General features: G+C 33.8%; 1 protein-coding gene across 2 annotated transcripts in view; it reads right to left on the bottom strand.

Moving 5' to 3' along the window:
* The window catches only part of UBE2K (ubiquitin conjugating enzyme E2 K), a 72954-nt gene that overhangs the window by 24938 nt on the left and 35869 nt on the right, over positions 1 to 12147 (bottom strand). Inside the window, exons 2-3 of one of the 2 annotated variants that reach the window (XM_020878980.2) lie at positions 7145 to 7238; positions 2825 to 2883 (exon numbers count right to left, since the gene is read on the bottom strand). In XM_020878980.2, the coding sequence (XP_020734639.1) occupies positions 2825 to 2883; positions 7145 to 7238 (153 nt within the window). Of the gene's footprint in view, positions 1 to 2824; positions 2884 to 3836; positions 3856 to 7144; positions 7239 to 12147 lie in introns of those variants that run through there. The other variant, XM_020878981.2, reaches the window with a different exon arrangement.

Here is a 12147-nt window from a genome sequence, read left to right on the forward strand (position 1 = left end):
CAGTCCTGGGTGTTCATTGGAAGGACTGATGCTGAAGCTGAAACTCCAATACTTTGGCCACCTCATGCGGAGAGTTGACTCATTGGAAAAGACCGTGATGCTGGGAGGGATTGGGGGCAGGAGGAGAAGGGGACGACAGAGGATGAGATGGCTGGATGGCATCACTGACTCGATGGACGTAAGTCTGAGTGAATTCCGGGAGCTGGTGACGGACAGGGAGGTCTGGCGTGCTGCGATTCATGGGGTTGCAGAGAGTCGGACACGACTGAGCGGCTGAACTGATTCTTGTTCTTGGTAGAGCCACACCCACTGTTTCAGAGGTTCTGCCCTTACTCTTTCCTCAGTAGGATCAAGGAAGTAGAGCACAGTAGGCCTTACAAATCTAGTTTCTATTTGACCTCTAACCCTCAGTTCCCTCATTAAGACTCTTAGGAAGGCATATAAAATTCTTAGCACAATGCAAGTGACATCGTAATAGTAAAAATATAGTGGGTTTTTTTTTTAACTTAATATTAAAAACATAGTGGTTTTTTTTTTTTTTTTTACTTAATAGTAAAACTACAGTGTTTGAGAGCAGTCTCTCTTGAGATCTTTTCTTTCTTCCCTCGTTTCCATTAAAAAAATAATTTTTAGGCTTGGAAGTCATCCTTATCCCAAAACATTTTAAAATCTTCTCTTAAACTTATAGTATTCTACAATTAACATAAACTAAGTTCTGGGTGTTCATTGAAGGACTGATGCTGAAGCTGAAACTCCAGTACTTTGGCCACCTCATGCAAAGAGTTGACTCATTGGAAAAGACCGTGATGCTGGGAGGAATTGGGGGCAGGAGGAGAAGGGGACGACAGAGGATGAGATGGCTGGATAGCATCACCGACTCAATAGACATGGGTTTGAGTAAACTCCAGGAGTTGGTGATGGATAGGGAGGCCTGGCATGCTGTGATTCATGGGGTCGCAGAGTCGGACACGACTGAACTGAACTGAAAAAAGACTACTACTTATTTTATTTTAATGATAATATTGACAATCAACATTACCTAGTAAAGGGTAACTAAGATAAGGAAGAATATTATGTCACAGACATAAAATGAAAGTTTAATAGAAGTTCCAATACAAACTATAACACAGATGAGCCTTAAAGACATTAAGTGAAATAAACCAGGTACAAAAGGATAAAAATTGAGTGATTCCACTTAAATGAGGTACCTAGAGTAGACCAAAATACACAAAGTATAACTGGTTACCAGCATGAGGAAACAGGGAGTTATTATTTAGTAGATGAAAAATGGTTCTGAAAATGGACGGTGGTGAAAGATGCAAAACAAAATGAATCTGCTTAATGCCACTAAACTGTACACTTACAAATGGTTAAGGTAATAAGTTTTATATTTACTTACCATAATAAAAAAATCAATCAGGTTTATCAGAAAATAGATGAACATAAATAACAGAGAAACAGGCACCTCACAATGTCAGGTGACACAACTTTACCCTGAAACTTCCATTATCTTGTCTATTCTTAAACAGGGGACAACCAGTAGGTTGCGTGAATGAATTCTGGAAAGACTAATATCATATGCTCAAGGGACCCTATACTTTAAGGAATCACAGAAAATACAAAGGTGTATTAAGACATGGTCTTTGACCTCAGGAACACAAAAGCTAGTGAAAGATACACATCATCAAATAATACAATACATTGATTCATATTATAACTGTGTTAGTACTACATAAATTATATAAAATGCCATTGAGAGTAAAGGGAGAAACACTGTGACAGGCATAGCTTAATGGAGAAAGTGATACTTTACCCAGACCTCAAAAGAAAACTAGCATTGTCAAAGACGGGGATAATGATTCAAGTGAAAATGACAGCAAAGTGTGAAAGAATAAGCATTATACAAACAGCAAATAATCTAGGTTGGAAAATGAAACCGATTTTGTGGGTGAAACTGGCAGAAGATTAGGCTGGAAAAGACCACAGAGGCACGTTATAGGAGATTTTAAATGCCCATTGCTATAAGGAGTTTAGACTATTAACAGGGAAAGAGAAGAAACAAAACATGATAAAAAATGCACTTTAGGAAGATTTATAATACAGCACTACAAAGAATGAACATTAGTGGTAAAAATGAAACGGTGACTAAGTAACAGGCAAAACAAGGGAAGTAATCAAGCTGAAAGCCTAAACTAAAATGGTGATGATAGCAAAAGTAAAGACGTAAAGGAAGGAGTTCAGTCAAAATGTAAGTTTAGATTAGTTCCACTTGTTATATACAATCCTAGGTTATTCTGTTTCCTCTTTTAATATTTATCACAATTGCAGTGATTTGTTCACTTTTTTCGTCCCACTAGAACATGAGCTCCATGACAGCAAGGACAGTAAAAGCCTTATTTATTGCTATACTGGCACAAAGCATTCAAATAAATCTTGAATAAATCCAGAAAATAAATCCAGAAACACTATTCCCTAAAATATATATATATATAAATATATATATATTTCTTTGAGGCAAATAAAAATTTATATAAGATTCTCTAAATTTGGGACACTGCAAGTTTTTCCAGACCTAGAATTTAAGCCATTGTCTGATACATATCTTGTTCCTGTCTAAATACACTACTAGCTGCCTCTAAGTAAGCTTGCTTTTCATTCTAATCCCAGAAGCAAATCACCATTACCTGAAACCTTGTCCACACCAAACTTACAGAGCAAACACACACACACACACAAAATCTGTAGTTTTAATAAATACTAAAGTATATATTAATTAAACGAACCAAGACACATAGTTCATGCATAAAAAATGGGCTTACGATACCTTAGGGGGATTAAATGGATATGTTTCTGGTATTTTAATCTCTAGTTGATATCTTCCTCCTAAAAAATGGGGAAAACAGAAAGTTAAGAATGTTGCTTGTCTCAAATATGTGAAGCCAAATATAGTGATAGAACGTTTCAAAACAAAAACGATGTTATATTCAATTACAACAGATTCACTTTAAAGTTGAAACCCAAAAATGAAATAGACAAAATATTACTAGTTTTTAATATAAAGGTCACATAAAGCATACAGAATACCCATTTTATACAACCGATATTAGCTTATCAGTGAATAATTGGACTAGAGATGGATGAATACATTAAATCTATAGACAATCCAACACCAAAGAATTCACTGGAACAATTAGAGAGTACAGGTTCTATCTGCTTTTGCTTCCTTTAATCCACACTGAAAAAAGCTGCTAAATCAGACAAAAAAATGGAAAGAAAAAAGGAAAGAAGGAAGGGAAGTATAAAGGCACAGAAGGTACAGAGAATAAAGATACACAGATTATGCCATGAACTGAAAAAAAAATCTATGTCGAGCTGGTTCTCTCAAATGTGAAACTGTCCCAAACTTTTATTTGGGACATAAAATACCAATGCTTCTCGTTAAAATTTAAAAAACAAAATTCAACAATAAGACAAGAGGTAGGCACAAAGACAGAAACCTACTCTCTTCCTCTAAATAGGCATATAAAATGCAAAACTTTACCAAGAGACTGTTCTAACCAGTAATACATACACAGTAGGCAACATACTGGTATGAAGTTATCTTGAGCAACTAGCAGCTAAACAGGGCATTTTTTAAAAAAAGTTTATCTAGCTTTCCATACTAAGATATTAAAAGGGAGGCTAACTGCCCCTCAGGAAACTCTGAAGGGGGAGTCTTGCGCTGGACTTCAGACTGGATTTGAGTCATAACTCCAAAGAAACTTCTAATTCTAAAATTTTATGTTCCATTAACATACAGTATTTACCATTCCAAAATAAAACAAGCAAAACTGTACCAGTGAAATAGTTATATATAAAACTACGCCTTGGATTTGCTTCAAAATAGTCAAGTGATGACTTAGATCAAGGACTAGCCATGAACTGACAGCTATTAACTGACATTAACTGACAGTTAACATTAACTGACAGCTGGCTGATGAGTACATGGAAGTTTCATTATACTATTTGCCTTCTGTATGTATCTGAAATTTTCCATGGTACAAAGTAATAAAATACAAGTAGTAACTGTGCACTAGGAACAGTATCGATTTCAAAATTCCATACGCTCAATCCTCGGCATATCCTTCACTTCTCTCACTTTTAGGAATAAATGAATGCAGATCTGAAAATAAAAAAGCAGTTCATTTGGTACCACTTTCTTTGCCCTTTTTGGTTCCAATTCTTCTTTTCTTGCTTATTCTTTTTAACAGAATCTCAGACTGACTGATACACAAGCAGAACTAGAGGCCTGAGGCACAGAGCACATGATAGCAGTGAAACAGGAAGCAAAGAAGTCAAAGAAATAAAAGGAAAACACAGGTAAGAGAATGGGACCTCAGGAAATTTGTGTGTATACAGAGATAACTTCATGTTCAGAGTTATAAATGTTAGCTTCAAATATAGGTATAATAAATTTGGCCTGAGTAATATGTAGAGTCTTCTCTTTCCTTCCTATGAACTTTACTTTTTTCCATTAAATTTCAAATTACTGTCTCTATAACCTTTCATATAAGGCTTTTCCTTCCTGAATGTCCAAAACAATCTCTTAGGAGCAGTATGAGAGCCCTGAAATGCTACAGACATAATGCTGGACCCTTGAATCCCCCAAATTCTATTTCTACTCCATATGCTGTTAGTATGCTCTGTCTCACATTATTTGACAACTTCAATATATAATCAATACAGCATTAACTGCAACATTATTTGGTATATATCAGAACAACACAACTAAGAGAGCTTTATAATATTAAAAAACTACATTACTATCCTAACAGCTTTCACTATAAAATATTTACTTCTTGAAGAATAGTTTTTAATATTAAACATCTATAATCTTTAAATTTAACTTAGTCCAAAGGGAAGCTGGGGTAGCAGTGAGATTTTTTTTTTTAAACATCAAGAATGATTCCATAAATTTAAAACAGCTTAGGGAGAAAGGCTCAAGAACTAAATTGTTCCTTTGCCACTGAGCCATCAAGGCAAAAGAAAATTGAGGTAACATATACAATAACATGGTCATTTTAGCTCAATCTGATTACATTCTACACTACATAAAATAGCTGCCTGATTTCTTAATGATGGCTATTAACAATTTAACATTCTCATGTGAACTTATGCCTTAGCTATTGAGATTAAAAAAAAAAAAAAACCCTCCAAATTTAGCAAGAGCCCTGAGATACACATTATCAAAATATTTTATCCCATTCATGTTGCAAAAAAAAGTATCTAAGCTAATGCCCTCAACTGATGCTTTTCTTAAACAAAATGAACTTCTCTTCAATAGTTTTAAAAGAATACAATTTAAGTTAATCTAGTTCAAATACATATCCAAGAAGCATATTAAAACTAATGTTATCAAACATTAATGTCTCAGTGGCAGCAGCAGAAATAAGCACTTAAAAATGATCAAGCTTTTTTTCTAACTAATGAATGTGGTATAGTTATAACTTAATCATCCTGCAAGTAAGTATGTACTGTCCAATTTTTAAAAACTTCATGTATCTTTATTAAGAGTTGCTAAGAAGGTAACAAACTCTCTGTTTAGTTCAGGAGCTCTCTTGTTTATAAATATCAATTCACTGGAAGAGCTGCAGGGTGATAATGCTACTGCCCTGCTATCTTTTAAAAACACACCTAAACAACCTAAAAGAAGCAATTCAAGAATATTTATAATGTATGCCTTCAGAAGAAGCTAGCTTCAGAAGAAGCTAGTATATCATAAGTAACATCTGCTACTCAGGACTAACTTGATTTTTGCAAGATAACTCAAGATCTCTTCTCCATCTAACAACTGTCAAAAGGACTACATGAATATTCTGAATAGCCATTCATGAAAGAATTCAGATGAGGCCTGGCATACAGGAGGCACTATAAAAAATTAAGTAAGTCTAGAAATGGCTCATATGAACTATAAAACAAAAAAATAAAATTATATCATTTCAGATTTGGTAGAATGTGCTAAGGATATTTTAGGGCCTTTAAAAATTCAAATGAAAACAGAAAAATAGTCTAGGACACTGAATTTTTCTGAAAAACTTTAACTTATTGTTCATTTCAGAATTATAGAACCACTACATTCAAAAGAGACATCACCACCACTTCCAACATTCAATCAATCCTGATTTATTCAAGAGCAGAAAGAGATTAGGAAAAAAGGCTTTGGAGTCAAAGGCTATTAGGGACTCAAATCACAGCTGTGTGGCTGAGATGTCTTAAACAGTTACTTAACTTTCCTGAGCTTAAGTTTCTTCATCTATGAAACAGTGATAACCGTACTTACCTCATAAGATATGTTTTAAGGACTGAATGAGAAAAGACACATAAACCTCTAATAGGTAAAAGCTCAATAAATGCTACGACTACAATATTACAGGACTTCTATCAAATATGTGAATGCCTACTACATGCAAGAATCTTGGCTATGCCATACAAACTCAAATATATAATATTATTCACTACTGAAGATCTGCCTAATGAGTAGATAAAAAGCTTACAAAGCTTCCTTCTTTTTGTACCTTACCACCCCAATTCCATAGTCTAAAGTATAAAGACTTAATTTGTGAACAGAGTTCAGGAAAGCTGCCTCCTTTCTTTTCTATGTGCTTGAAATGATCACTTAAAGCTTTCCTGAATAAAGAAAATTAAATATTTGGAATACAGCCTGTATAAAGACATATGAGTGAATTACATGCTAAATGACAAACAGGGAAGAGGAACTTTGCTTTAAAAAATAAACGTAAGTCAGAAATTTAAAACAAAGTTTGTTACAGATACCATATGAAGGGTAACTGAGAGTTCATGTAAGTTAAAGGTTTAACATGCTAGATGTAAATTTAATTTTACACTGTTAAATTCTAACATAATATAACCTGTAGCTTAGTTCTACTAAATCTGTTTTGGGAAAAGAAAAAAGTTAGCTAAAATTCAGTAAGAAAAATCAGTCTAGGTAAGTATCTGAATTTATTATTTAGAAACTGCTGTATATATCCTTAAGCCAAATGAAGTTACCTTCCATGTAGTTTATAAATGCTTAAGATTATTCTGATTTAGTGTTTCAGATAAGTTCTAATACACACAATATTTTGATACAGAAAAAAGTACTTGCCTTCATATGGTGTGTCTGGAGGTCCTGCTATTTCTCCTCTTAATTCTGTAAAATTCTCATCTACAAGATCTACTTTAATTTGATTTTTGCTCGTCTTAAAAATAAACAGAAAATAAATGTTAGTTATATCACCAAGGAAAAAACCTATTTTTATTAAAGTATTACCTATAAAAATTTTTTGAAACCCGTTCTTTCATAAGCTTATCTACTCTAGTAAAAATATTGTGATCTTCAAGAACGTAAAGAGCCAATCTGAAGAATACTTAAAAACACTAACAAAATTTAACTGCAATGTTTTTAATGACATTACACCACTTTGAATAATAGTACATTTGAAAAATGTCCTGTTGACTTTACTATAGGAATGTTCAGAGAAAACTAGCTAACACCTATTTTATATTTGCCAAATTCATGTGTATTAGATCCAAAGTGATAATTCTACTCATCTATAGATGAACACTGCCATCTGATACCCTGGGCTACATTGGTTCAAGACAAAAAGAAAATTCAGGGTCATTATAACTCATTTAGGCTATACACTCTCATTTAAATTTCTAGGTGTGTAGGTTAACTGAAAATATTACACCATCAAGCAGGATGATGAAAGCCCTAAGCATTTAGTTAATATCCCTTTCCACACAATTTCCTGAAGCCTAAATGCCTCCCTAGAATCTTCCAATGCCTTCCTCAATCTGTTTTTCTGCTTAGTTTACTTCAGTAGCAATTACTTACTTTTCAAATCAGATTTTTATATTTGTCTACATCTATGACATTTTGTACGTTTCTCAAAGTACTGTCATATCAATCTTATCACTTCAATCTCTCAATGATCTTTAACAATCCATTCTCATAGTAAATAATGATTGTGATTCAGAAAACCCTCCAGTGGGATTCACTTCATTGGTCACATGCATTTGCTTGCAAATGGGCTCTCTACTTAGATTTTGTAACCTTCACTAGTATCTTACTGGTCTATTCAACTAACACAACAATCCTCCCCTTTTCTCAATTTTTAAAACCATAATTCCTCAAAATACAGGTTTTGTTTTCATTTTTTTGGTTAGGATTTTTATATTTATCTACATTTAGTTATTTTGTGGGGCTTCCCATATGGTAAAGAATCCACCTGCCAAGCAGGAGACTCAAGTTCGATCCCTGGGTTGGGAAGAGTCCCTGGAGAAGGAAACAGCAACCCACTCCAGCATTCTTGCCTGGGAAATCTCATGGACAGAGAAGGCTGACAGGCTACAATCCCTGGGGCCGCAAAGATTCAGCTACAACTGAGCGACTAAACAACAACTTACTTTGTACTTTACACTTCATACCTAACTGACACATGTACTCTTACAAAAGAGAGCCCCATAAGATTTCAAAGAAAATTTTTGTTTTTGTACATACCTCTTAATCTTGCTTACTGGATGGAAAAATTTAAGAATTACTATTTTAAGGTCCTTAACCGCCCCCATCCCAAAAGATAGCATCATTTTCACTTCTTCTAAACAGTTTAGTTATCGAATGTTAAGTACAGAAAAAATATAACTTTAAAACCCAAATTTTAAAGATTTTAATGTGACTTTTGTCTTATTTTTAGTAAGAATATAGGATTAAAAATCCTACTTTATGCATTTTAGCTAGAATTAGCTTCACAACCATTTCTGCACTTGAGATTAAAGTATTTCATATTTTTCTGAAGATAATTTTACCCCCAAATTAGATTTAATTGTAAATACGCATAATAGGGAACTTCTTCCTATGCCCTAAAAAAAAAGTCATTCATTATCATCATTGATATCTGCAGAAAAGGACGAAATGTACAACTTTAGCAATGGTAAAATACTTTGTTGAATAAGCACAGAAATGAAGAATGTCAAAATGAAAATCAGAGGTATTAGATGTTCTCTGACCAATTTAAGAAGCCAAAAGTGTAACTTATAGACATCTGTTTTTCTGCGCTAAGACTTCTAAGGAAAACAAGAGTAAATGGATCTTGCAAATCATGAACCCTTTCAAAGCTCTCTATAGCACCCCACACTATCTGCTTCCTCCAAAGAAGTAAATAACCTTAAAACCACCACAGGACACTAAAGGACACTCTTAAACCAAACTTTGGGGGAGGGTAGAAAGCTGGAACAAATTAGAAAAGTTGCCCTGCAGATTGCCCAAACTGTCTGATCAGTAAAATGCTAAAGAATTATTGTCATACCTCTGTTCTTATTTCTGTCCTCATTTCCCCCCAAATTATAACCCAAAGAAAAATGGGTCTTTTTTTTCACTCCAGGGAAAGAAAACCTTGTGTATAAAAATTTACTACAAAAGCTCAAGAAAATACGCCACCATGATGAATCCCATTGTAAAGAAGTACTCTGTGTTCTAGAGTCGGTTTTTATGGAAAGTTAAAGATGGAAGATTTTTCACAGTTTAATTTTTATATCATGCCAATTATTCTTTATTACATTCATACTCTAATGCAAACATCCAGTATTTCACAATCCAAAACTCCAAGACCACTGCCCACACAAACTAACTTAAAATCCCACTTTAAGACTCAGAACTATAAGGGAGAAAGACAGAAAATAGCAAAATGACAGACAATATTTTTAAAAATCACAGTTTTTGGATTCAGACAGAAAGTTAATTTCCAGTTCTGCCACTTACTTGTGATGTTAATTTAGGTAAGTCACTTACCATCTAACTCTCAATTTTATTATAAAATGAGAATATACTTCAAAATTAAATGAAATTTTCCTGGATAGAAGTAGCACACACACCCTTCCCCTAAAAATATTAATTACAAAAACCTTTGATTTCAAGCCCTGTTTTATAAAATTTATTTCATAGGCCTGTTTTCAAACTAAGAATGGAAACTGCAATTCCTAAAAATAACGTGTTTCTAAATTTTAATGACCAAAACAACCAGAGAGGCTGAGGCTTTTGGATAAAACCTTAAAGAATGATGCTATCATTATACATTTTTTCTGAGGACAGCTGGAAGGTGCTTCACTATATTTTCTTCTTCCAACTCATCTAAACACAGTGGAACCTCTAGTTGTCTTTATATTTCCTTGCGGCTCCAATACATTTCCAAAACATAAAAGGAAAAGAGATGAAAAGAAGCCACAGCTCCTAATAAACAATTTTTAAATAAACTATTTTATTGATATAACATGCATGAAGTATGCAAAACAATACATAATACTGAAGTTAATCTGGAAGTGGTATATAAATGAACATTACTGCTAATAAGCAACAGTGCAGAATTTAAAGCAATTCTGGTAGATTCTCAAAACCAAGTGTCTTGATGAACTGACATCATCAAAATCACAAAATTCTTTAAAATACTTCCTGGGATCTACTACATATTATATCTTAAATGTCAGTGAAACAACTAAGTAACAAAATCAAGCCCTTGCCCACTTGAAGCTTAGTCTCCTGTGAAAAACTAAAAATTGAAAGATTTTATTACAAAAGCACTAAGTAAAAGCTACTTTTGTTTAACCTACTTAAAACTCAATAGCTACCTGACTCTGAGCAAGTTAAATAACCACTCTGAACCTCAGTTTCATCCTCAGTCAACTGCAGATTATAACAGGACCTACCATATACAGTTCATGGGGGAATTTAATGAATACAGTACTAATAATGCCAGCCGAACAGTAAATGTTTAAATGTATAGTAGTCACTTAACACTACAACATGTTGACTTTTGATGATGATGCTGGAGCAGAAAACTTTGAAACTGTACTTTAAAGGGATAATTTATCACATGAGCCTTTCTTCTACTTATTCTGGGAAAAGTTTTCTAAAATACAATTTAAATCAGAATTTCAGATAAGCAAACATAATACTAAATGACCCCTGAAGTTACTGATAATTCTCATATGCTATTTAAAAAAGTTAGTTTGTTCCCTAGACAAATCACAATTACCAAAATTCAGGAACACTGCTTATTACTATCATGTAAATAAACATAAAATTCAATGCTTCCTTATTTTATTGGAAATGGGGCTTAAAAGATTTAACAGTTGCCATCATTTTCTCATAATTTAATAAAAATAACTTATGTTTTCCTTACTATTCCAGGGCTCAAGAAAAAGATTTCTACCTTCTAAGCAATTAAAAACCTGAAGCTTAGGACATGCCATATTTCCAAAGCAGGGCTGATATGGAAACTAAGAGACTAGAGAAACTAAGAAACTAAGAAAAATGGGAAACTGAGGCCATGGGGATGCATTAGTGGTACTTACAAAAAAACAAATTCTAGACCAGGGCTGTCCAACAGAAATATAACATAAACCACAAATGTACTTTACTTTTTTCCAGTTTTTCATAAGTGACTGTATTTTTTAAAATTGAGGTATATAGTTGGTTTACAATGTTGCGTTAGCTTCTGGTAGACAGCAAAATCATCCAGCTGTACACGTATATTCTTTTCCATATTCTGTCCCATTGTGGCTTATCACAGGATATTTAACATAGTTATTACCTGTGTTAAATGGTAGGACCTTTATCTTTTTATATGCAGCAGCTTGTATCTACTAATCCCAAACTCCCAATTTATCCACCCTCTCTTTTGGTAACTGTAAGTTTGTACACTATGTCTGTAAGTCTGTTTTTACTTTGTAAATAAGTTCATTTGCTTTTTTTTTTGGCCACGCCATGGATGTTATGGGATCTTAGTTCCCCAATCAGGGATTCAACTTGGGTCTCCTCAATGAAAGCACAGAGTCCCAACCACTTGACCACTAGGGAATTCAATATTTGTAACTTTTTTTTTTAAGGTCCCACCTGTAAGTGGTATCAAATGATACTTCTCTGACTTCATTTAGTATGATCATCTCTAGGTCTATCCATGTTGCTGCAAATGGCATTGTATCATTCTTTTAATGGCTGAGTGGTATTCCATCGTGTGTGTGTGTGTGTGTGTGTGTGTGTGTGTGTGTCTGTGTGTGTGTGTGTGTGTATGTATCTCGCATCTCTTTTGTCCATTCATCTGTTGATGGACA

The sequence above is a fragment of the Odocoileus virginianus genome, chromosome 21 (assembly GCF_023699985.2).
Source record: "Odocoileus virginianus isolate 20LAN1187 ecotype Illinois chromosome 21, Ovbor_1.2, whole genome shotgun sequence".
NCBI lineage: Eukaryota > Metazoa > Chordata > Mammalia > Artiodactyla > Cervidae > Odocoileus > Odocoileus virginianus.